The sequence below is a fragment of the Balaenoptera musculus genome, chromosome 2, assembly GCF_009873245.2.
Source record: "Balaenoptera musculus isolate JJ_BM4_2016_0621 chromosome 2, mBalMus1.pri.v3, whole genome shotgun sequence".
Classification (NCBI taxonomy): domain Eukaryota; kingdom Metazoa; phylum Chordata; class Mammalia; order Artiodactyla; family Balaenopteridae; genus Balaenoptera; species Balaenoptera musculus.
Window position 1 is genome coordinate 93,858,149 of NC_045786.1, and position 27,814 is coordinate 93,885,962.

Here is a 27,814-nt window from a genome sequence, read left to right on the forward strand (position 1 = left end):
TGAATAGTTCATTTTTCTCCCAAAGCCTGAGGGATAATAAAGCCTTCTAGAATAGAGTGACAGGGTGAAGCTAAGTATTAAATTTTATCCCTCAAAACCCAAGAAAAATGGTCCAAAAATAAGTAAAATCAAGTGATAAATGTAGGGATACAAACTCATGCTATAATCTTTAAAACTGGTGACCAGAGAAGATATCCCATGCTCTTAGATTGGAAGAATTAATATTGTTAAGAAGGCAATACTACCCAAAGCAACCTACAGATTTAATGCAAGCCCTACCAAATTACCCATGACATTTTTCACAGAACTAGAACAAATAATCCTAAAATTCAGAATTCTGATGTAGTGATTACAGTTTTAGCCATCAGTTAGGGCCATAGGACCATTGAGAATGGAAGGCATGCATAGTGGGGCAACAGAACAGAAGGAGGCCAGGGCTCTGACACTGTGCAGTTCCCAAACTGTCCTGGATTGACAACCTCTACATTTCAACATATATGCAAACCCAACCATCATGCTGTACACCTTAAACTTATACAGTGATCTATGTCAATTATTTCTCAATAAAACTGGAGAAAAAGGAAGGTAGACATAGACAATATGTAAAGAAACAAACATGACTCTATTCCAATAAAATTTTATTTACTTACTACATTATTTATGACTTATGTATGTATGTATTTACAGGTGGTGGGTGGGCCTGATTTGTTTGGCTACAAGCTATAGTTTGCCAACCTCTGGTATAGAAGAACTGAATTCTCTAGACTCTAAATCCTGTCCTCTGTTCTCTGGGCTAAGTTACAAATAAATTAAAAAAATATATGAACTCTGGAAGTCTCCACACTAATTGGCTTGTGCTCAAAACGAGGATTCAAAAGGAAGAAATGCACCATCCATGAACCAGAGCCTCCCTGCCCCATCCATCTCCATCTGGATCTACAAATGATAGGGGTGTGGTGTCTTCAGATCACTCTGTTCTGTGACATAGATACCATTAACATAGCACATCCTAACTGTAAATACACATGATCTCTAAGTCAAGTTAAAAAGGGGGTAGGGGGAGGAAGGAAAGATGTTTCTCAGAAACTCTTTTCAAAAGAAGACATTATCACACATTGTCCTGGACAGAATTGTTTTTAAGTCAGTCTTTTGGTTTTACATACTTCAGAAGAAATTTGATGTTCCAATTAATCTTGGTTAGTACATTAATCAACCAATATAAATAAAGTTAGTAAAGATAATAATATCTAACATTTCATGAGCCTTAAGTTCCAGACAGGCATCCTGATACAACATGTAATATCATATTGAATCTTGACAAAACCTCAGTCTCCCAGAATGTATGGAGCAGCTATTTGAGGATTCTGGAAGGTAAATGGTAGCAGGTGGGTTGAGGAAGAAAACCAGATTAAAATGACCACCATAACTGGCGATGTTTACCACTTTTTCCCTCTCTGATATCCCAGGGCCTGAACTCAAGGCAGCCTGGAACTCAGAAGTGGACACTGGTGTGAACAGAGTTCAGGAAAAGACCTCTAGATCTGGCTCCGGAGCAGAAAGGGAAACTCCTAAAGCTCAGAGAGGATGCAGAGGTCCCCCTCCCTCTATTTCCCTTCTCTCTTTTTTCCTATGTCTGCAATCCCGAGGCAGCACCGCAGAGGCTGCAATTCGACTAGAGCCAGACTTTGAGAGAAGGGAGCTTTCCTGTCCAGTGGGTGGAGCTGTGATCCCAAGACAGTGGGGCGAACCTGGTTGCCTGGGTTTTTATCTGTCTCTCCAATCTTCCACCACTTGGCCCTGTGGACAACATAGTGGGGCAACTAAAGCCACAGCATTCTGGCCCGAGGACCAAAGAGGGGAGCCCAGGGAACTAAAAACTACAGGAAAATTGCAGAGAGGAATAAGCTCAGGAAAGTGAACCCATAAAGTTTTTTTGTGAACTACCGGGCTCACCTTCTTGTGCTTACGTGGGTCTGATCCTAATGGGCATACCAAAAGCTTGGAAAACTGAACTAACAATAGACCACTGGCCAGGCTGCAGACTGACTACTAGGTGGTGCACATGCCGGCGAGCGGGCAGGCCTGCCTATAAAGAAATAGCAGGAGGAAGTTTTTCCCATTATGGAACTGTTCTGTATCCTGATTGTGGTGGTAACACAAACCTGTGGCGGTATTAACATTCATAACACTGGACACCAAAAAGAAAGCCGACAACGACAAAAAACAATTTTGCATGATAATTTAAAAAACAGAATCAACAACAACAAAGTAAATCACAGCGAGACAGTGTACCTCTCACATTTCTTAGATGTGTCAGAATTGACTCACGCTAACTTAGGCAGAAAAGGGTTAAATTTGAAGACTATTGATTGGCTCACAGAATTGACAGGAAGGGCAAAGAACAAGGACTGGAAAAGTGATACTATAGAAGTCTCTGGTAGCACCGGGTGTTCAGTTCTGCCACAGACACTCATGTCTACCTGCCCCTTTGGCTGCCATAGAGATTCCCAGGATGGGCAGGGGGGCAACTGTAAACAGGAGAGGTGGTCAGATGTCAGGTGGCAAAAATAATTAAACAAAATACTATTGTTAGCCCCTCCTGCAGATAACTAGTTGAGCAGAGTTTCTACAACTTCCTTGAGTTCACGCAATTTCACCAGGACTCAAAACTTGTGCTGCTAAAAACCACACAACAATGGCTGAGAATCTCTCCAACTGCAGGAGAGCTTTGTGGAAACAATGTTGCCTGTCTAAAAGCAAAGAGGAGAAGTAATTTGAAGCAGAAATTCCAACTTCCTCCTGGCTCTGCAATTCAAGGGAATGCTAACCCAGCTGTTTGTTTTTCTTTTTAACAGTTTGTTTTGTCTTTGAAATATAAACACTGAATTTTTTAGTATGTGCACTGCCTCTGATATATTCCCTAGAGCAGTAGCATTCGAGCTTTTTTGTTCACATACCCATCAGCAAATATTTTTGAGCATTGCCCCTAATAATATATGTAAGTTTATTTATAAGTTATATATACTACAATATTTATATATTGTGTGCATTCTAAATAACATCTTAAAAAACATGAAATAATATTTTAAAATAACATTTATTAAAACAATACAAAATCATTTTGTATTTCATTAAGACATTATTAATGTGAACAATGGTACTGAATATGCTTCGAATATCTGATCCTAAAGTCAGCTTTTATACTTGATTTAACGGAAGCTGTATTTACAAAAAAATTTACAAAGATAAGTAAATCCAAATGAAAGAAGTATGTTATTGGTTATATTTATTAAACTATGGTTCGTATTATTTAAACTTCATCTACCAGTTTACAAAAGGGTTTTTTGGGGGGAGAGGAGGGAAATCTGGTTAGTAAATTTCCATTTCTGCTGCTGTTGGGCAAACAATTGGAAAATGTTGCATTTTTGTATTTTTAACAAATGACTTCAAGACTCACTGAAAATTTTTTTTTAGCTAGAAAAATTTTACTAGGTTAGAAAACCATAAGAGTTCTAGTTTTGAATGGCTGTGCAAATGCGAGATTTTAGAAGTGTTGACCTGATATCATTTGCAACAACAAAATCTTGAGATGATGGACATGTTTTTCAAACATTCCTTTTCACAATTCTCCATAGCACAAATTTCTTTTGAAAAGTGGTTCTTCGCTTACTGTTAAATATCATCTTTTACCTTGTAGGAATAGATCAAGAATGCTAATTTTAAAAAAAATATGCTAGCGAGCATGCTATCAGTAACAATATGGCATCAGAGAAAACATCAGCATATTTGGTACACTTCATCTTTCATAAAACAAATCTCATACTTCATATTTCCCTTTCAATGGAATTCTGCTTCCAGTTTTGGTGGACTAGGTTGTTTCAGAACTACTTCCCCATTTATAACAACTAGAAAAATTAAACAAAAAAATTTTTTAATGTGTTTGCTACACTGTTGGTGGGCACATAAGTTTGGTGCAGCCCACTATGGAAAACAGTATGGAGGTTCCTCAGAAAAACTAAAAATAGAACTACCATATGACGCAGCAATCCCACTCCTGGGCATATATCAGACAAAACTCTAATCCAAAAAGATAAATGCAACCCCATGTTCATAGCAGCACTATTCACAATAGCCGAGACATGGAAAACAACGTAAATGTCCATCGACAGATGAATGGATAAAGAAGATGTGGTAGATATATACAATGGAATACTACTCAGCCATAAAAAAGTACAAAATAATGCCATTTGCAGCAACATGGATGCAACTAGAGAGTATCATAATTAAGTGAAGTAAGTCAGAAAGAGAAAGACAAATACCGTATGATATCACTTATATGTGGAATCTAAAATATGACACAAATGAACCTATCTACAAAACAGAAACAGACTCATGGACATAGAGAACAGACTTGTGGTTGCCAAGGGGAAAGAGGTTGGTGGAGGGATGGAGTGGGAGGTTGGGGTTAGCAGACGTAAGCTATTAGATATGAAATGGATAAACAACAAGGTCCTACTATATAGCATGGAGAACTATATTCCGTATCCTATGATAAACCATAATGGAAAAGAATATTACAAAAAAGAATGTATTATGTATAACTGAATCACTTTTTTGTACAGCAGAAATTAACACAACATTGTAAATCAACTATACTTCATTTAAAAAAATGTGTTTGAAAGTATTAGAGAGCTACTAAGGTGGTGGGAAATTGTGGACCAAGATCCAAGAGAGAGGTGAGGCCCAGAGAGGTAAGCCCAGCATTTAGCGGTGCCTTTCCCCTCTAAGCAATTGCCAGTCTAAAAAATAATGGCTGAAAGCCTAAATAAGCTTTTAACCAGATTCACAGACTAGGGGAACAAAAATCAGAGAAGGAGCCCTGGTAGATAGATAGATAGATAGATAACCAGATACAGAAATATAGATGTAAATGTGTATCTCCATATGCATATAGATACATATATTCCTGAGTCTGTCCACTGAGAAGTCTGTGAGCCAACACCTCAATAATAGTGGAAGCACTTACTGCCCAGATCTTGATCTCTAGGTACCATCCTCCACTAATAGGTACTACAGCTTAGTGGATAAATGGCAGGTTACAGGGAAGTACAAGATGAGCCTGGAACATCTGTTGTGCCAGAAAGTAAAAAAGTGTTCAAAAATTGATGGGGACATGTCAAAGGCACAGAAGGTAGTGTGAAGGGGCTCACACTGGCCAAATCTGGGACAATAGAGTATCAAAATAAATGATGATAAGGTGTCATAACTCTTTGAAAAATCATGAGTCCACACTTAACATAATGAATAAATAATAAACAAATATGGGGAAGAGAAAGCTTCACCTTATGGTGGAATGTCAACAATGTAGAAAGGGATGTTAAAACCAGTGGGGGAAAGTCCAATGACTTTGATGAATGAATTACTAAATGGTAGTATACCACCACCACCACCTACAACAACAACAACAACAGAAGGACAATATTGGGGAAGCCAAACTACTTGAGTTTCTACTGACCAAGAAACAGGACAATGGGAACATCAATAAAGATAATGATGTGTAAAGGATTAAAACATGTCAAATATGTTAAATCCAGGAGTTCCTGGATTTAAAAAATACTCAAAAAATCTCATTGACTGCTTCTGAAGGATTCTAGAAACCACCTCACTATTTTGGAAACTGATAAGTGAAATGAAAGTATCAAGCATTTATCTTGCTGTCCTGTATGACCTAGCAAACCAAATAGTTGCTGAGAGAACTTCCCTTTATGGAGAATCTCACTTCATAAATGCAGAAGGAACAAAGGAGTTAGAAAAGCATCATTCTGCAGCCCCTAATGAATTAATGGTACCAGACAGAACACTGTTGGCTGATAATATCACAAAAAGATAGAAAAACAACCACACATTACACATCTCCTATCAGAAGCATAACCCACCACCCCCTGAATTCATCTCACCAAAAACAAACAGCAAGACAAAACCCTGCATCTGACCAAGACTCTTGACTCAATTTCCAATTTACAGAAAATACCAAGAATAATATATACTGGAGATGTTATATCACCACAGAGAACTGATCAGTAAAATCCAAACTGTGGAAAACTACGAAACAACACCTCATTTCTTCAACAAAAAATTGCAAGGCAGAAAAAAGAAAGAAATTAAAAGAGACTTAAGAGACATATCAACTAATCACAACATATGGACTTTATTTGGGTCCTGATTCAAACAAGCAAACTTAAAATTATGAGACAAACAAGAAGATATGAACATCAACTTGGATATTTGTTGGTATTAAGGAATTACTATTAACTGTTTTTAACTGTTTGTGATAATGGTATTACTTATATTTTTATAGGAGTCCTTATCTTTTAGAGACACATACTGAAATGTTTACAGATGAAATGATACAGATTCAACTCAATCCTTTAGAATTTTCTTAGAATACTTGATGTGAGGGAGAAAGTAAGGTATATATAGGTAAGATTAGCTCTGAGCTGAAAATTGTTGAAGATGGGTATTTTGTGTATTGAATGTTTATCTTATTCTTCTTATTCCATCTACTTCGTATAGGTTTGAAAATTTTTTCATAAGAAAACTTTTTTTTCAAAATTAGCATGCTGTCTCAATACAAGGCCTCCACATATGCTGTTCATGGGGCACCAACCAGGCTAAGAGGACAAATGGGGACAGAAGTCCAGCCTGGCCTTTCTTGCCAGCCATTTGCCTTGGAGGGCAGGGGTATCAGCAGGAAGAAGGAACGTGTATTTTTTTAATGTTTCACTTAGAAGCCATTTTGTATTCATAATGAGAAATCATCTTTTTTTTTTTTTGGTCGCACTGCACCACACGTGGGATCTTAGTTCCCCAACCAGTGATCTAACAGGCGCCCCCTGCATTGGAAGGGCAAAGTCTTATTAACCACTGGACCACCAGGGAAGTCCCGATGAACCATCCTTTTAAAAATTTGCATAAAGGCGACTATCAGAGGGCTCTTGTTGGGGGTTGCATTCAAGAGCTAGGATCACTGAGGATAACCTCGAATTTGGAGAACTGCAATGAGCTATAAGAGCAGCTCAGATACCACCAGCAGAAGCAGGGAAAACCAGATTAGAGAGAACAGCACCAACCCCAGTTTTCCAAGTAGCAAGCAGCTGCATCAGGAGGAAAAGGGGACCTAGTTTGCACAAACTCATGGCCACTAGGAGGTGCAGAAGACTCACTGCAGCCTCAGTGACAGGAGGAGATTAAAAGGCATTTAGTTCCAGTAAGTGCTTTGGATGAGGCTCAAAGCATCCACCTTGCAATTATCTTCAAGCCTGTGTCCCTAAGGTGGGGGTTAGCCTCAGCAAACACAGGCCTACAGAACACAAGCGCACACACCACCCTGCCCCAAAGCGTTCAGAAATTCTTACAGCCCCAGGATGTTGCCTAATATCCCCACCGGTGACTATTCATTGATTCTGGCCAGCTCTGTGAACCTGTATATCCCGAGGTTATTAGGCAACTAAACATGAGGAGTCCCTTTCAAAATGGTGATTGGCTTTGCTTCAGTCACTAGGATTTCCATGGCTAAAAAATATATTTAAATTGCAGGTGATCAGCTGCTTGGAAGGCAGCCTCATCACGTTGCAGCACACGCAGCGTCCTTCTCGCCGCCCCCGCTCCCACTCAAGCACAGCCCACGGCCTCCCACACGTTCCCACGCCGCGCGTGCACAGAGAGAAGAAATGCCGGTTCTCAGACGAGCCGCATGGGGAGCCTGACTCCTGGGTTTCCTCCCTGGTGATTTCCCGACTTGGCCTTTCTGCAGGAAGCAGAGAGCTGCTTTTCTCCCAGAGGAGGGCCAAATGTCATAAGAGAGGAAAAGGCTGCTGGCAACAAAGGGGCCCCCGAATGAGAGAGCAGGGGAAAGGTGTGGACATAAGATCCTGCCACAGATCATTTTACCGAATGGAGAGAGAAAAATGAAGGTTTTTCTAAAGCTGATTCATGGACTCCAGACCCTTCTTGTCCTGATGCCTCTGCATTCCTTCCTGGATTCTGCCCCCCGCCCCGTATATCCCTCATTGCTAGTTCTTGGAATCAGTGATAGGTTACATGTGCTCATCCATGCTGTCACCTAGCAACGTGATGTTCATAAATAGCCACATCAGCTCTTCTCCAAAAACGGCTAAAACTTCTTTTAAAGACATCAGAAAAATGCTTAGCTCTTTCCGAGCTGGTGTGAAATAGTCCCTTGTCTCAGCCCTCCTATTCCAGTCTTCCTCTTCCCATTCTCAGTTTGACCTCCCAGCATGTTTACTGTTTATACTGTCCCTTTTTTTTCAAATGCACATTTCCTTCTACAGGGTCACATAACATCTGTTCATGTAAAAAGCCTCCCAGTAGTTCTGTGGACTTTATTCGGCTCAAAAACAACCCCAAAGCCAAAACATTCCTGCTTAATTCCGCATCCCTTGCACTTTAGAATAATTCAAACTAAAAGTCGTAGAATACTAAGGCTGAGAAGAACTACTTCAGGTAAGTTAGACCTTGCTAATCAGAAAAAAGTTTTACACTTTTATTTTAAAGTTTAAATATACAAGGAACAAAAAGTGTCCCTTTAACTAGGCCAACATCTAGCGAACATTAACTCAAAAATCCAACATACATATTTCGGTCATCTACTATAGTTCAAATACTGTTCTGGGTGATGACACAAGATGAATAATGTTATGTCATTGAAGGGTTCACAAGGTAGTGGGAATGTTAGGAAATTCTCATTGCAAATGGACTAAACAGCATTCAGGACAAGCCCCAGACTTTGAAGTGTTACCACTACAATTGTAGTTGTTAAAGACGGAGAGTCACAGATGAACAACCTTCATGTAGAAATCATGAGGACTGAGCAAAATGCCAGCATTTTATGGTAGAAACTGAGTCTCAGCGTCTGGCTGGAGCAAGGGGGACGCATGCTGGTGCCATGCACTGTACTGTGATGGGAGAACTGTGAAGTTTAGGGGGGAGAGGAGTCTTATTTGGGCTGTGTTAAGTTTGAGATGTCTAGTAGGTGTCCATTTCCATCAGTCAGGCAGAAAGCAGACACACACTCAAACTGGAGCACTGAGGAGAGTTGACTAAAGGGACGATTATAAGAGCAGGGGCAAGGAGACCAACAAGTGGTGGGGAAGCTCCCTGGACAAGCCACAGCACAGAAAGTGACTGTGACCTGCTCCAGGACTAACAGGACAAGGGGAGGAAGGGCGGGCTTATCAGAAGCCAGAAAAGATAGTGGTAGCTGGTGAGCAGGCAAAGAGGAAGACAAGGCCATGCCTGCCCCACCTCCTCTCCTTCCTATCTATCGCTGATGCCTCCCATTGGGAAAGACAGCTTGGTGATGCTGTGCATAATGGTCAGCCTTGCAGGGCTCAGTACAGATGGGAGGAGAGTGAAGCTGGAAGGGGAAATGGAAAATATCCAGCACCACATCCAAATGGAGAGGTTAAGAACATTTTTTTTTTTTTTTTTTTTTTTGGTTATGCAAGTCTGGGAGTTAGGGGAGAGGTTGAAATCAGAGATACAAATTTGGGAGCCCTTCAGTTAACAGATGGTAATTAGAGCCATGTTTCCGGCTGAGATCACTCAGAGATGATAAAAGGGCCAAGGGCCAAGCCCAGGGACACAATTTAGTCGCTTAGCAGAGGAGGAGGAGCTAGCAAAGGAGCCTGAAAAGGAGAACCAAGAGTCTACTCCTTTCTGCAAAAACCAGAAAGGAGTATTCCTAGAGCTAAAGGAAAAAAGTTTCAAGAAAGAAGGAAGGGTCGGTCTAGTGTCCTGAATGAAGCTGAGAGGTTGAGAAGGAGTCTCTTTCGTATAGAGATACAAGGACAAGAAATACCAAGCACAAATGTAATCATTCTGTTGAATAAGCAGGACTTTAAAGGTACAGCAAAAACAAACTTTAATCTCTTTCTCACAGTTGCCTTAATAATTCTTTTGAGTGGGCTGATTTTGTTTCACCAACATAGATACAATTTAAGCCAGGCCCATGATTTTTCTGGTCACTCTCAGATTAATGACTTATTCATGGCTTCCTGAATTTTCTTTCTGTTGGTTTTCAGACCTGGAAGGGCCCTTAGAGCTCAGGGACCAATGGGTGGGTGCCCTCTGTCCATGTAGGACCTCCATACACAAGCATGCAGAACCACTCCTGGGCACCAGGGGACACAGGTGTGTCTTATCTCATCTACAGCACTCTCATTTCCCCTCCCGGTGTTCACTCTGCACTCGAGTTACCCTGCAATGCAAGTATGAAATGATCTCAGTGCCCCTCTAGGTGGTTATTGTCTACAAGGAAAACAGATCTAATAACTTGGAGTGTTCTGGTCCGGGGGTACTTGGCCTCAGGGGAGGACCAGGGGAAGAGGGCAATGCTTAATACTATTCATTTATTTCAAGAATATTTATTGAGCTCTCACTTTGCTAGGTGCTAGAAATTCAAATGATGAACAAAAATAAACACAGCTCCCGATCTCATGGAATTACAGTTTATGATTTATCAAACAATTGCACAAATAAATGTCAAGTGCGTGCAGGAAGCCATGAGAGAGCGTAACCAGTCAGGGAGTCCGGGGAAAGCTTTCCTGAGGAAATGATGCCAGGGCTTCTTGAAAGATGAATAGGAATTCATCAGGGAGGAGACTTGTGGGAGCTGTCAGGTTTAGGAATGCCTGAGCAAAGGCCTTGCGGCGAGAGGGAGCTTGGACTGAAAGAAAGCCTGAATGTCTGGAGCCCTAGAGGCCAAGGGGGGCTGTAGAGTGCACATGGCAGTATTAAGGGGCTGTGCTTTGTCCTAGGGCCAATGGGGAGCCATGGAAGGGATCTGAGCAGGAGAGGCCCTCCATATGATTTGAAGAGTAGGGAAGGGACTGAGGGAGATGGGCCAGGGCACAGATGGATATGGGTGGAACAGACTAATGGTGACAAGATGCAATGGCAGCTTGGACCAAGGAGGTGGTGCTGAGCAGCGGCCCTGGTAGTGGGAATGCGGAGAGGGGTGGGTCCAGAAGAGCGCTGAGTTTCTAGCTTGCAGATTGGTCAGATGGTGATGATGATCACTGATTCATGAAGCAAACAAAGGGCAGAAGACCATAAACAATGTGAGGATCATTCTGTTCTTTCTACCATCTCTCAATAGAACCTGCTTTCAGCCATTTCTCTCCTTTGTGGACTCTCATTAGTATAAAATAATCACCAATTCTGTTAAGGAGATAGCAAGCTACTGAATGCAGTGTTTCACTCTTCAATGTGGGCCGCACTTCTCACAAAATGCATAGACATTTCCAAAGCACATTCACATCCAGCATTTTATTTTATCCTCACCAAAATCTCATCAGTTCCCCTACTCATCCTTATTTAAAGATCGGCGCTTTCACAATCTTGATCCAATTGTGGTGTGTATTTCTGGGCACATCATCAAAAACCTGCAGCTGCTAAATCCATTATGAAATCTTAGAATCTCAGAGGTTTAAGGGAACATTAGCTCTCAGTTACTTCTAAACCACTCATTTTGCTGAGGCTCAAAGAGCTAGCTAGAGGCAGAGTCAGGGTTATAGTCAAATAAAACAAACACATAACAAGTAATACTCCCAATCACTGATAGTTACATTATTACTTTCTTACAGGGTTTTTATACACGGAAAACTCAAGACTCCCTAAATGTGTCCCCATCATGCTTGCGGGACAACCCAGTTCTGCTGAGAAGCAGTCCTCATCAATCAGCGAAGGGTTGTTGTGCTCCATACTACGTGCTAGACTTCTCAACTGCCTTCTCTCAGAAAGCTGCCCAGCTCTGACAGAGGTCCCCAAAGCGGGAGACGGTGAATCAGAAATGCCTGTTCTAGCAGAGGCCCAGTGTAGTTCTTTGAAGGCGCACTAGGGTATTGTCAGTTGGGTGGTTGCCTGGAACTCACTGGTTGGGGGGATTTGAGGACAAGAAGACTGCTAAAGGGAGAGGAGATGATGAGTGGTGTGGTGGTACTCAAATAAACAAACCAGCAAGCAAACCAAGCTTCACATATATAAAAATCAACCCCCAAACTTTTCTGTGACTCTTTTACCCTTCAAGCTTGCTCTTGATGTTTATTTGAATTTGATTTGTTCTGGCAGGAAAATGCTGGAGGCAAGAAATGAGAGGGTTCCAAACAGAGGGTTGCCCCAAACTAAATCCAGTCCCTCACCCTCAGGACTGCCTCTGTCTTGGGTCATTCTTCAACAAACATCCCTTAAGAACTCTCAGTGCTAGGCGTTGTGCGAGGGTCTGGGGACTTGATACAACATGGAAAAGATACTCTCCCTGTGGCTTAAGGGGATGGCAGTCTAGCAGGGGACAAAGACTCAGAAATAGATATCACCATACAAAGATAAGTGCTGGAGAAGGTACTAGGAAAGATTGTTGGGGAATGTTGGGGGAACCATCACAAAGGAGATGACGTTAAGTTTTGAGGAGTACATATAATTTGAAAGGCAGCCAAGGGCATTCCAGGAAGAGGAAAAAGAGTGTGCAAAGGGCATAGAAACATGGAAGTGCTAGGGAGAAATTGTCAGGTGACGGCAGGAGATAAGGGGCCAGAAGCAATCCACTGCAATGTAGTCTATATATGCTCAGGGTCTTGGCACATAGTAGAAGCTCATTTTGCTACAGTCACACTGAGGAACAAGAAACTTCAAATTCTCAGTGGTTTGCAACAATGAAGGTGATTTGTCATTCATGTTACATATCAGCAATGAACCAGCTGGGGTTCAGCAGCTTTGTGGCTCTGAGGTTCTACCCCAGGTTGCAGGTGGACTGTGTGCAAACTCCACATCTCCCCATTCTAGGACTCAGGTAGACCAGCAGCCCCTCTAGGAGATGCACTATTCTCATGGCAGAGGGCATATCTCTAAAAGCTTCTGTTTAGAACCCACACTCACATCTCCATTGGCCCAAGCAAGCCAGGTGGCCAAGCCAAACAAAGGAATGGGGAAAAATACTCAGCCAATAGGAAGGCAATAACAAGGATGATGATGTAAAATTCTCTTCCAGGGGAGGGAACAGATGATTGGAAATGATACCACAATGATTATATACCACAAAGAAGAGGCTATTGTAGTAACAAAAAGTAATGGCAGTGGTTCAGTTACCTACTGCTGCATAACAAATCATCCCCAAATGTAGTGGTTTAGCCACAACAGTCATTTTAGTATTGCTCATGTTTTCTGTGGGTCTAGAATTCAAGAAGGGCTCAGTTGGACGGTTCTGGTTTGGGAGTTTATAATGCACTTGCAATGGGAGTTTGGGGATGGAGGGATGGCTGGGACGGGAGACTGGATCTGCGCTCTCCCATGGACTCTCCATGTCAGTTGGTTTGTGCATTCTCACAACATGGTGACTCCAGGGCACCCAGACTGCTTATATGATAACTGAAGGCTTCCAAGTTGAGTATTCCAGTCAACAGTGCAAAAGCTGCATCATCTTTTTTGATCTAGCTTGGGGAATCACACCAGAGTAGAGATCAACAAACTTTCTCTATAAAGGCCCAGAGAGTAAATGTTTTAGGCTTTGTGAGCCATACGGTCTCCGCCACAACTACTCATAACCACTCAACTTGGCCATTGTAGCATGAAAGCAGCTACAGTCAATTAAATGAGCATGGCTATGTTCCAAGAACACTTAATTTATGGACAATGAAATCTGAATTTCACATAATTTTCACGTGTTGTGAAATATTAGTCTCTTGATTTTTTTTCAACCATTTAAAAATGTAAAGAACACTCTTAGCTTGCAGGCTGTATAAGAACAGGCATCAGGACAGACTTGCACAGGCTATGGTTTACCAACCCCTGCTCTACCAGAGAGATATCCAGTTGGGTATGTCCACTGGCAGTCGGAAACACAAGTTTTATACTCATGAGAAATGTCTGAGCCAGAGTTGTAGAATTGGGTGTCAGCTGAACAAGGGTGGCAGCTGAAGCCCCCCCAAACCAATGGGATTTCCCCAGAAATGGGCACTGAGTGGGAAGTCAAGTTATCTCAGGGTGGAATCTTTGGGACTACAGCAATCAAGGGGTGATTTGAGGAGCCAATGAAGAAAAGCCAGAGGAGGACCAGAGCCCAGACCCCGTTTCACCTTTTACCTCCACTCTAAATTTCAATCTTCTTGTCCTCACCTCCCTTCCCTTTTCCCAACCCTAATCCCCACCCCCAGGCACTACTCTCAAAGTTAGAGGTAGAGAACAAGGCATATAACACTTGAAATTGGAGATTTTTTCACCTTCCTTTCCATCCATTCATTCATGCACAAAACAAAATAACTTTATTTGTGAAATCGTACGTCATTTAAATACTAGGTGGCATTACTGCATTTTAAAGATTTTCTTAAAGAAAGCTGGCATAATAGATTTTTATGAACCATAATAATTTACCAAATAGAGAAACAGACCAACAAATTTAACCATATGGTTAGTATTTGAAAACATTATTATCTGCATCTTACTGACTGAGAAGGAAAATAAATTTCTCTAAAGGAGGCACTAAATTGAATCCTTTTGGAAAGAGACTGAAAGTTGCTTAACTACATTTTCTCCACTTCTTTAGTCTTTCAAGAATCTGTTTAGAACTTCTTCAGAGAAGAGACCCTAACCCTGGGTAAATAATTGAAGTAATGAATGTATTTTTTATTCAATGTTGGCGGGCAGGGAATGATAGATCTCTTGGCACATGAAAGGTCTATGCAGGACGCGCAATAATATTCTATGAGCAAGGTATTAGAAGTGAGTTCAGATAATTTTGTGAATTGAGGCCAGGTTAAAAGCGACAGAAAAGCAGAAGTAGCAGTGTCATGATGCAGCTCAAAAGAAGAAAGGCAAAAGCAGCCCAATCACATGACAAGCTCTGAGAGGACAGATTTCTAACCGTGGTGAGGTGGGAACGTGTGGGTTGGTGGGGGGACCCTCAGGGATCTTTCTGTGATTCATTTATACAGTTTCCACATAGCCAATCATTCACTTATTTAGCAAATACTGAGCGAATTTCTAAGCAGAGATACAAGTCAAAATGAAGAGTACTCCGTGGGGCTGAAGTATAAACAACATTTAAATAGCATTCAGTCTTTGCCCAGTGGAAATTATACTTTGTTAGTGAAGATTCCACATGTGCTTGAAAGGATGGCTCTGGATTGCAAACATAAAATTTTCTATTGACCCCCTTTCCTTTGAGATTGGTGAAGCTAGAAGCCCAGCCTAAGGAAACTGTAATTTCAAAGCCCTTTGCTTGTGGTGCCGACAGCCAAGGATCAGGAGGTTGGCACCTTTATTTAAGAAAACAACTTAATGAGTGTTTCTGTTTTGCAAATTAGGTCCTGGGGCCCAGTCTGGAGAACTAGTTTCCAGTCTAATAATGTAAGGCTATCTCCTTGAAGGATAGGGGAAATCTTTGCATAATTCTGTTCTGCTATTTCAGAGGTTACCTTAGAATTTGTAGTATAAATATTTATCAGTCTGTCTTCATGTGATAACATTTCACATACAATCTAAGGACTTTGTAATTCCATTTCTCTCCTCCTAGCTTTTGTGCTATTGTCATACATTTTATTTCTACATCTGTTATATACCACACACTACATTGTTTTTATTATTAGTTACACCGTCAATATTCTTGTAAAAAGAATTAAATATGAGTAAAGCATTTATTTGATCATGTAGTTACTACTTCTGGTGCTCTTCATTCCTTTGTTTATACCCAGATTTCCATCTGGTATCATTTTCATTCTGGCTGAAAGACTTTTTGCATTTATTACAGTGTAGGTCTGCTAGTAATGAATTCTTTCAGCTTTCATATAACTGAACCGTCTTTATTTCAGCTTTGCTTTTGAAATATATTTTTGTTGGATATAGAATGCTGATCTTGTTTATTTGTCCTTTGTTTATTTGATCCAATTTTGCCAAAAGTTTATCGACTTTATTAGCTTTTTCAAAACCAACTTTTGGCTCTATTGATCTTCTATATTGCATGTTTTCTAGTTTATTAAATTCCAACCTTATCTTCTGTAAAAATTTTAATAAACAGAAACCTCAGTTAAAGAGAGTCAGGAGACCAGAAGGGGGCACTCTCATGTCCTGTGGTGAGAGCAGAGCCCAACAAGAAGAATGAACCCTCTTCTTTCCGGGCAAGGACTCAGCCAATGAAAAGGCATGGACTCTATCTCTCTCAACTTCCTTTTCCTCTCTGTAACATTGTTCTCCTTCCCTTGCCATGCAGGACATGCATGTGGCCAACCATGGTTCCAGACCCTGAATTACAATTCTCGGCCGATCCCAAATAAACTCATTTTTGCTGGAGAAATATCTGGCAGTCTATTTATCTCAGGTCAACTCTTCTTCTTTTCTTCCTTTATAAACTTTCTTCATCTTTATTACACTATTATTTTTCTAACTTTTCATATTGGCTTTTTAGTAGCTCATTAGTTTTAAAACTTTCTTCTTTTCTAATATTAGAATTTAAAGCTATAAATTTCTCTCCAAGTATTGCTTTAGCTGCATCTTTCATGCTTTGATATTTGTTATTTTAATTTTTGTTCTGGTCTAAAGAATCTTAAATTTTTATTTTAAGTAACCACAAGCTATTTAGAAGTGTGATTCTAATGTTCCTTATATATATTTTTTCTAATTATCTTTCTGTTTCCTAACTTCATTGAGATCAGAGATCTGTTTTTGACCAAATTTGTTTTCTGGCCCAATGTATAGTCAATTTTTATAAATTTTCTAAATGTGTTTGAAAACAAAGTATGTTCTGCAATTTGGGGGTACAATATGTATTCATTAGATGAAGCTTATTTATTATGTAATTAATCCTATGAGCCCCATAAAAGGTCAGGGCAAAATAATTTATATACCAATTTTATATCTCTAAACCTGATTGCTCCTCAAAACTATATTCATATATTTAAGTCCCTAGTCAATTTCTCCACTGCAAATAGTCACTGCAAATGTGATACAGCCTCCCCACCCCCACCCCCAAGACTTGCTCCTTTCCCAGGCTTGTCTATATCAACATTTCTCCAGATTTAAGCCCCCAAATTATTCTCTTCTACTGATTCTCTTCTCCCACCCACCCCATTTAATCCATTAGGAAATCCTTTTGATGTCTCCTCCAAAACATATGTAAATTTTGTCCACTTCTTTTCATCCTTGTTACCTCCACCCTGATCCAAACAAGAATAACTAAAGCAGAAACTAACACACCATTGTAAGGCAGTTATACTCCAATAAAGATGTTAAAAAAAAAAAAAAGAATAACTCACAAAGACTAACAGTCTCCCAGTTGGCCTTCCTCCTTTCTGTTTTGCCTCCCTCCTCCCCAATCAGTTCTCCGTACAGTTCTCAGAGTAATCTTTTAGAATTGTAAATTATAAAATGTCATCCCCCACTTAAAACCCTTCAATTATTTCCTCTCATACTTAAAATAAAATAGAAACTCCTTACCTTGGTTTAAAAAGCCTACGTGATCTGGCTTCTGACATTCTCCCCATGCTCACTCTGTTCCTGTTCTGCTCTTCTAGCTCATCCTGTAACCCATAAAGCTTGTTCCCAGCTCAGGGCCTGCATTAGACAGGATGGGGATAGGTTATGCTGCTGTAAGACACAATCCCCAAATCACACAAAGTAACCCGAGGGGCTAGGTCATTCTCTAAGACAACTGTTGTCCATGAGAAGACTCAATAATTCAGGCTGCCTCAGTCTTGAGGTTCTACCATCTCAATATGTGGCCTTACCCATGATTGTTATGGTAGAGGAAGAGGGTACTAGAGGGTCTTCTATCAGCCTGGAAATTATTTATATCACTTCGTCTCACAGTCTGTTTTCCAGAACTTGTCCATAAGCCCACCTACCTGCAAGATAGTGGGGAAGTGTGTACTCCTGTGTGCCAAGAAGAAACAAGTCAGATATGAATACCAGTCTCTACCACAGGACTGTTCCCTCTTCCTGGGATGCACTTTCCTCTAATTTTCACATGGCTGGCTCCCTATTGATACTTGGATTTCATCTCAAAAGCCACTTTCTTAGGCTGTCATTGGCCACCCAGGTATACAACTTTTAACTCTCTGATTAAGTTGTTTATTGAATACACTCTCCCCGACCTAGAATATAGGCTCCATGAAAGCTGGTAACTTGTCTGTCTTGCTCATCCTGGAATCGCCTTAATAAATATTTGTTGAGTAATTTAATAATTACTCAAAAATGTAAATCTGATCATGGTATCCTCCTCCCGTTAATGGATTTTTATAATCATCAGGATAAAGTTTAAACTTTCTGGTAAGACATATGAGTCTTCATAATATAATGTCTGATTACCTTTCATTCATCCCCAGGGACTGCCAGTGGGGATATGGCAGTAAACTTAGAATCTTCAGCTTCATATCTTGGCGTGACTCTTTCCTGTACTCAGTGTTAGACAAAGTCACATAAACAACCTAAGACAGCTAACAAAGTTCTGCTTCTTCAGATAGATACTCTTTAAAGTTTAGGATTTATTTAGTGAGGATGGGGACAGATTAATGGTCTACTGATACAAACTGTACATAGAAAGTGATTCACTTTGCAATTGCTTTCACTGGCTAAAGTTGAATCAACACTCTAAAATGATTCAGGAAAATGCTTATCACTTAGCTAAATTATGCTTATCATTTAGTTAATGCTAAATTATGTTGCTGAAACAAAATAAAACAAAACAAACAAAAAACCCCAAAGCACCATGGACTTAAAGGTTTATTCCTTACTTGGGTAAAGTCCAGAGAAGTTCAGGTGGTCCTCCTCCATCATGTTACACTAGCTATACATGACTTCCAAGAAATCCTTAGCAGGCAAGAGACAAAGGAGGCACACTGGTTCTTAATCGCCTTGCCCCAACACTTCACTACCCCTCAAATCATCTGGCTAGAATTAGTCTTATGGCCTCAACCTATCCCCAGGGGAAGCTTGGAGATGTAGAGAAGGACATGGATATTGGATCAGTGGTAACAATCTCTGTTTTAATCAGGTCATCAGTTATTCCTTTGATCCTTTCTACCCACACTAAGAACACAATCAATCCATTCCCAAGTGAGACAACATAAAGTACAATCCTAGTGTTGTATCCTGCTTAATGTCCTGGATCTCCAAATGACCTATGTATTTCTCTTCTTTTGAGACATGTTTCTTCTCCATATATCTAATAGTCAATTGGTCTGCCCCTCCCTCCAACACATCCAATATACAATGCTGAAGCAAGAATGGGCTAATTATAATAAAAACTCTCATTTGAAAAGAGAGAGGAATAGTAGATATAAAGCAATAAATAAATCTATTAATCATTAAAAAAAATAGGCCACATAGCAGCCAGATCATGAAATGTCTCTGTTCAAAACCTTCCAGTGGATTTTTATCACCCTCAGAATAAAATCTGAACTCCTCCCCCTGCCTTACAAGGCCCTGAGATCTGGTGCCTGGTACTCTGTGACGTTCCTCACTCTGCCACCTCTAGTCAAACTAGCCTCCTTGCTGTTCAACAAACCAAACTCCTTCCTCTTCAGACCCTTTGCATTTGCTCTTCCTTCAACTTGGATAGTTCTTTTCCTACTTAAAATTTACATGGCCTTCCCTTACTACTCTACATGAAATGGCACCTCCCAAACATCCTTTAAAGAGTTGGCATTGCCTGGAGATGTAACATTCAAAAGAGGAAGAAATCTGTACCACGATGGCTATTTCTGACATCGCTTTAGGGAAAAATGAGTTGTAAAAAGAAAACCTTTTGACTATGGGCTCACCTGATTATGGAGCTATTAATTTACTTATATTATCAGCAATAAGATTCCAAAGGTTTCCAGTAACAGACTTTTCTTTCACCCAAACTCTCAGAAAACAACCATCACAAGAAACAATAGACAACAAGCTTATATTACTGAAAAAAAGGGAATGGGTGTAAGGAAAGGGGAATATAGTTTAAAATTTATCATTTCTCTATGTTTGCACTCGATAGTTCAAGTTGCTCTTAACTCCCTAGTTGGTTCTAGGTGCTGAAGTATTCTTTCAAGTCACCATCATTCGATTCCTCAATCCCACACAAACCACTTCTTTTGTCTAAATCTGGGGATATCTCAACCTGAAGATCTCAATTTATCACCATTTTATTGCAGTCTAGAGTACTTTCACCTTCCAGTCATATTTACCATCTTTTGTTAAAAATAAAGATGTTCAAGTGATTCAGTGCCTAAGCCTCAACATCAGTAGTGTGAGATGACTTCAGGGAAAATGAGAAACCAAGGATAATAACCAGGTTGCTGGCTTAGACTACTGGATATACAGTGGTATCACCATCTAACAAGGCAGAGAAGAGAAAAAAGGTTTAAGGAACGGGGGAAATAAGTTTTGGGCTTACTGAATTTGAGATGCATGCAAGAGAGTCACTGTAGGAAGTTGGATGTATGGGTTTAAAGTACAGGCTGTGTTTCTATATAAGTTAATGACCTTACACTAATATCTTAACCTCTTTGGACCTGTTTCTACATTTGTAAAATAAGGGTGTTATACTGATCTCTAAGGGGCCTTCCAGTCCTAAAATGTCAGTGAACTCAATTTTTTCAGTAATCTTAAATAATTTGGTTTGGATCCCTATTTCTTTCTTAGAACTTTGGGGTTTCATGCTATCTGTATATTTTACTTTGATAATTTAACAAGAACTATTAACTAGCTGGGAGCTTATACATTCATACAACCTTGTTTTCTCTTAAATTTTAAGAGAGAGTGAAACACTGTGGATTCCTCTACTGATGAAAGACACACATTTAAGCTTGCTGGTCATTCTTGGTAAGAACACAAGAATTTAAAAATGAATTATAATACACTATTGAAATTTCTTCTCCATGAATTCTTCCCTTCATAGATTTGGAGAAGTTGGAGACATTATTCCTATAACAGGAGAGAAAAAAATATTGAGAGCACAAAAGGGGTTTATGTTTGACAAGTAATATCCATAAGATCTCCTATATCACATTTTTAAAAGAAAGTATCTTGCAATTTGACATTGCAAAATTAATAAGTAATGGAAATGAAAGCTAAACAGGTCTCAGTTTTATCATCCAGAAAGAATCTTATTTCAGTATTAGAAATTCTGGAATTCTTCCTACTTCTTTCCAAATTGTACACAGACTCTTGGTTATTCTATTATTTCTAAGTTAAAATTAAGCTTGAGGGAAGAGGGGACAGTAAACTCATCATTCTGACACGTGTGTAAGTAGTAGCCCTGATACTAAATGCAACTCTGGTTTAAAGACAGGCTTTGTCTTTAAAGGCTTTGTACTTCACAGAATCATCATATTGTTCAACTTAAACAAAATTTCATTTTAACAGAACAATATGGTGATTCTATGAAGTACATCTGTGACTCTTATAACGAAACACAAAACTGCATTGTGACTAAAAGTATGGGCTTTGGAGTAAGACAATTTGGTTCAATCCCGGTACTTCCAATGTGATCTTGGGGATACTTTTTAACCTCTTGAAACCTAAACCTCTTCTTTAGTAAAATGAGGATAATACTTACATTATATGGTTATTTGAGGACTATACGTGATCATTTAAAAACATAAAGACTGCTAGACAAAAGAAAACACCATTTCAACTATGATTTTGTTAGACGTTTATTATACATTTTTTTAGCCATTATTTTAAGGATCCCTCTAAAACTGCAAATCTTAAGAGTAGTTGATTTTAAAGTTGACTCCAACTTCCATATTATTAATGCTGATGTTTTTTAAGGACTACTGTGTGCATGACACTATATTGACAGCCAAGCAGAAACCCTAGTTTCAATTTCTCTGGTGTAAAAACTATTCTACTTACTTGTGGGTATTAACTTGATGTGAAGAACATAAAGTAAATTTCTGAAAACCTGTAAATAAACACATAAGACTAACATTTCATAATTCATGGTAAAGGTATAAACAGTTCTTGATTTTTCAAATAAATACAACTGTAATATAAGTAATTCAAAAGTTATTCTGGTGTTGAAATACATTATGATTTTTGCGTACTATCCTAATACTTTTTCATTTAGATTAATTTTGCTTATATTACAAGTTAAGTGAAACTCTGAAACTATGATACAAAAAAAAAAAAAGAAGAAGAGTAAGAGTAGTGGGTTAAAAATTTCCCACACATCATTTAAGGCCGTTAATCCAGACTTAGTTGTAACATGTTCCCAAACCAAATAATGTATCAGGTAACAAACTATAAAAAAAATCTGGATACAATCAAGGGTGAATAAATATGTCATTAAAATGAACTATACATGACCTTTTGGTTAAAAATACACCTTAAAAAATTATGATCAAAAGCTTCCATTTCTACTACTGCTTTCTCCTTTAGTAATTATTATCTCTTATGCGATAGTTTATCTCTAGAAGAGTAAGAAAAAGTCCTTTTATATTTCATGATAGGTTTAATCAGGTAATTAAAACAAATTCTTATGATATCATCTGATATGTCCAATTACATGGGTATGATGTAACAAAAACAGTTACAAACTTATATATGCGTATTTACATTATATATCCAAAACTATCAAGCTAGTCAACTATATCTAAGGAGATACATTATGACATGAGTTAAACAATTTTTCATTGCTTATTGGAAAGAATGCAGTCAAGCTTTTAATGGAAATAATATACAAGTGAGGCACTTTTGAGGTCAAAAATAGAAAGCAAATGATACTACATACTGGCAATGTTCACAAAAATCTCTATGTGTATCTTTAATACAAAGGCTTTTCAACTAGATTATTCTTGAAAAATTTCAAAACTAGCAACTTATGCAATTTAAGGAGCTTTCAGGAACAATGGCTAACATCAGTGTTTCAAAGCATATCAAAGTTTTATAACCACCTGGCTGCTAGGCAAACAGTACCTTAATAACTTAAAGCCCCCCCCACCTTATTTTTTGGTTTATATAAATTATCTCAGGTTGTGATTTCTTTGTTTTGACTTACTGCAAAACACCTTATGGTGCTATTATTGTGGAGTATAGACCAATTTTTTTTTTTTTTTAGTGTAACAATGATGCAAGTTTCTAGTGCTTCCCCTTATACGTAGAAATGTGATCTTGGAAATCAAATTAAGAATAAGAATATTTAGTTAAGAATCTATGTTTTCCAGGTAACTAAAGTTTTCAAAGTTTCATGTAGAAAAATGTTACACTTGTTTAATATATCTTTAGGCTAAAATAAAAAACCCAATCTTAAACACATATTCCAAAGTGTATCACAAAACCTAAAGTAAATTTCAACAAAACAAACATCCTTAAGATTCTTTAAATCTGGAGGAAAGTACATATTTCCTGTATTTCGGAGACATATAGGTATTAAGAAACATCTCTGTAGTGTTCATTTAAGGGGGGGCTGGGGAGAGAAAAAGAAAAGACAAGACTTACCCAAGATATCAGATGGCACTATACACATGAATTGAAAGTGCATTTGTATTACTTCAAAAGTTCATTTTAGGCACTGCTGAATAACCAATGAAAATAGGTAGTTTTAAGTTTCCCCCTTTAAATTTTAACCCCTGCCCAACATCATCCCAGAGACACACACACTCTCTGAAGTTGTCATGATGAAATACAGTGATGTTTATTTTTTCTAAAAAATTCTCCCTGACTGGTAATGGGAGTAAAGTAAGAATACCATTTTGGTAATGGCTTTTGCAAGTTGAAAGAATTGGTTCTATAAATGCTTCGGCACATTAAGTTTGATTGCCAGTTCCAAATATTGATAAATATTTTAAAACAGGATATGTAAGAAAAAAGTGCTTAAAATCTTTCAACAAGACACATTAGGGAAAAGATTGGTTTTACAGTTCCTTTGAGATATTTCTTATTCCTGCTTTCTCCATTTGGAGGTGGCCACCACTTAAATAGCCCTTTACTGGTAGTAATAATGAACCCTGTCAGATCCCAACTGCCACCTCACGTATGGTCTATAAATCATCCAGTAGGTGGTGCTGAAGTTACATACCTCATATTTCTTCAGAAATCAAATGATTCCCCTGTCAAGTCAGGAGACAAATCATTTAAGGATTATCAATTCTGAACAAGCCATCAGACGAAAGTCTTTCTTGTCATGCCATCTAGATGATTTCATTTTCAATATTTACTATTACTTAAGCAGTTTTGTTTAGCCATTTGCTTCTACTACCAGATTAAAACCAAAGAGAAAGGTTTTAGAGGACAAGCCAATTGGCAGTGCCAAATCTGTATGCAGAATGAGAAAATGTTCCTGAATATACCTATACACGTTTAAGAATGAGAAATTTAACCTAAGAATTCACATAAGAATTCTAATTTACTCAAGAGAAAATTTCCACATAGGGATTCAGGTAACATTATATTATCAGTTAGTCTTCTAGACTGATTTGGAACCTGGGTGTGTTAAACTATAAAGATCCAAGGTAAAATAAAAACCATTTCATGACCATAGTTTTTAATGAAGAAACTTGTTTAAAACTGTAAAGGAAAAAATGGGGATGGGACGGAAAAATCTTAGCAGCAAAGTGGTTAAACAAATTGAAAATATTAATGCACAAACATTAAAATATTAAAGCATATATGTTGCATATAAAATACAGTACAGGACCAGGAGTTGCACTATACTGATTAGTGCTCAACAGAAGAAATGATTAAATTTGTTCTTCCCAGAAGTATATACACAGTTCATTTCCACAGCATTTTCCTATATAGCCAGCAAGTTATTTTCTTCAGTTGTTCACACCTGATCAAACCTGAATTATAAACTCAGCACTTACAAATATGAAAAGTCATTCACAAGGAAAACCAGTATTTCCATTTTACCAATAAAAAGTAATTTTGAAAGTTAACAGTCTATTCTAGGAAACCAAGTTTAGCTGAAAACTTCAGGGATGAAGATCATCTGGTGTAGCAGCTTCCAAATATATAAACAGTAAAAATAAGACTTAAAACTGCTGCTACGGTGTCATGTTTTGGACTTAGTTCATCCAATTAATTTTTAGTACAAAACTAGAAATAACCTCTTCTTCATAACATCTATAGTTATCAATATATTTTTCTTCTTTTCAATGTGAAATAATACTTTAAGATGATCTATATACACAATGTTGTCAGTTCAAGCTGTCATATAAATATAAATGCTTTCTTAAAAAAAGTATTTTACAGACAGATAGTGTTATATACATTGTTCAGTTTGATCTGGGGCAAAAGAAGAAAGCTAACACAAGTTTAAGTGTGATATGTAAAAAGAATGATTACATAAATGACATTTAAAAACCTGCATAGAAAATGAGCTTCTAACAGTAGTGTGATTTTAATTTTTATCACTTCTGAAACTTCAAGCCATTAAAAAAAGGCACACTTCTCAACTTTTCCCTTTAAGGGAATGTTCTTAAGGAACCCCTTACTTGGTTAGAGTTTTAATGTAACACTTAAAAAAAAAAAAGACAATTTGACCCCAAAGTACTTCAAACAATTTGCTAGAACATTTATCCAACTACTTTGTAAATAAAACATCCAGTAAGACAATGCTCTGCAAAAGAAATAAATTTATACGTACAAGATATTTCACTCACAATGCTGGATTAAATACTTTCTTGGGATAGTTTAGCACATCCTTTACATAAAATAATTTTGCTTTTGGCCAGTTTAAATAAAATAAAATGCAATTGAGAAAAGTTATCATTGTTATGTGATAATAAGCACTGAGAATTAAGCTAAAAAGTTAGTAACACAGCTGAACATATTCTGGTTTAGCAGAATGATAAGTGGAAATCTCAGGAGGAAACTGTTTTACTTACTCTAACTATCCAGTTACACTTTTCACCTTGTAAAACATTTGTAAATGCAATATAATTTTTTGAAGGAGGAAACTCTGAAAGAAAACAACTTGCTGGTTGAATACCACAAAAAACAAAACAACAACCCAAAACCTTACTTTTTTCTATAATGTTTACTCAGTCTCTTTTCATATAAAAATAAGTGTTATGTTCCCATCATAACATTAGACAATTACATCTGTGCTTTAAAAAAAAGTTGGTCACTCAAGGCTATTAGAATATTTTTTAAGGATTTTAGATTACCAGAATGTACAGATATAACTCAATATAAACTGTAGCCAAAGGGAAATGACAATGAAAATATCAAATCATTCACATGGAACAAAAATGTTATTAACTAGATAAGTAAAATATTCAAAATATAATGGAATGTGACAGTAGATATATGTACATCTACTTCAGAACTAGGAAGGGGAGGAAAAGTTTAATATGTAATAATTCGTACCTTATATTTAGTTAAATATAAACATTTGTTATTTATACATAAAACTGCTTTCAAAAAACAACTAATAAATGATTTAGTTGCACTTGTTTTACTTCTTACAGTTCCCAAGTGTTAACTTTTTTTAGATTGAAATCAACTGTCCCCTAGTGCACTTTAAGTTTATATCTTAATGAATTCCAACCTTTAAAAGTCCCATCACCTAATGCATAAATATACAAAAATGCCAAAAAATTAATCCCTTTTAGTTGGATCATATTTATGCTCACTTTATATAGCCAATAACCAGAAATGGTTTCCTTTTGCAAATATTCTTTAGAACCTGCAACAAAACATGCCATGCACTCCAGGGAAAAAGTTAGGCATGGCTAGCATTTGTGAAATGCCAAGAACTGATGAGTTCTGCTTCCTCCACGTGTGGCCCCAATGATACCAGGCAAGATTTCATAATGCTTGCCAAAAGCTTCCACAAATCCAAGTTAGCTAATTCCTGGACACAAAGATTTTAAGCTCATTTTGGCACTGGATGCTTTCATCCAGCAGCTTTATGTTTCCCACCACAGCACCCACACGCCTCACCACAACGATGGCACATTCTCAAAGGGACGTAGCAGCACATACATGGTACAATGAAAGACAAAGCTACTAGGGCTAACCATCGTAAGCAGAATTTGTCATCGCTAGTGTCACATGAACAGGGATCAGAAAAATCTCCCTCTGAGTCTGACATACAATGATACAACATGCTCTCTGCACAGAGCATGCAACTAACTTGATATATGCATCTTTTAATAGGGTCTGGAGCATCCTGACATTTTCCCCTGCCATTTTCTTCATGATTAAACCTTTCTTGGCAGTATACGCAGCGAGAACGTTCACCATCTTCTTTTCTTCGTTTTGACTTCTTAAATTTTAATGAGGAAGGCTGTGTCTTAAATACCACAGAGTCTTTGAGTGAACTTAACTTAGTCTCATCTCCACAAGAGTATAGATAGTCTGATTTTTTACTGTCTGGTTTAGAAAACTGAATACTGGAGTCAGTATCATCTCTCTCCAAGTCACTTTTCCACATGTCAGGATGTCTGTAGTCTGCATAGCGACGTATTAAGATATCGCGAGGGTTTATTCTGACAATCTCATCCTCATCTTGAAAGCTGACATGTCGGATTGATTTCAAAGGGACCTAAAAAGGAAAGAGAGGAAAATTGCAATAATGACTGCGAAGGTTAATTGTATGTGCCAACTTGGCTGGGCCACAGTGCCCAGATATTTGGCAAACATTATTTTACATGTTTAAGTGAAGATGTTTCTTGGACGAGATAAACCTTCAATGGGTAGACCGTAAGTGTAGCAGATTATCCTCCATGACGTAGGTGGCTTTCATCCAATCAGTTGAAGGCTTTAATAGTACAAAGACTGACCTTGCTGGAGCAAGAAGGAATTCTACCAGCAGTCTGCC

At 38.3% G+C, this 27,814-nt stretch overlaps 1 protein-coding gene across 1 annotated transcript in view; it reads right to left on the reverse strand.

The window, feature by feature from the left end:
* Positions 1 to 21,706: 21,706 nt before the first annotated feature.
* Positions 21,707 to 27,814, reverse strand: part of SPRED1 (sprouty related EVH1 domain containing 1) — a 118,810-nt gene continuing 112,702 nt past the window's right edge. The window contains exon 7 of the mRNA XM_036843081.1: positions 21,707 to 27,538. Coding sequence (XP_036698976.1) covers positions 26,888 to 27,538 — 651 coding nt within the window. The 3' untranslated portion in view covers positions 21,707 to 26,887. The remainder of the gene's footprint in view (positions 27,539 to 27,814) is intronic.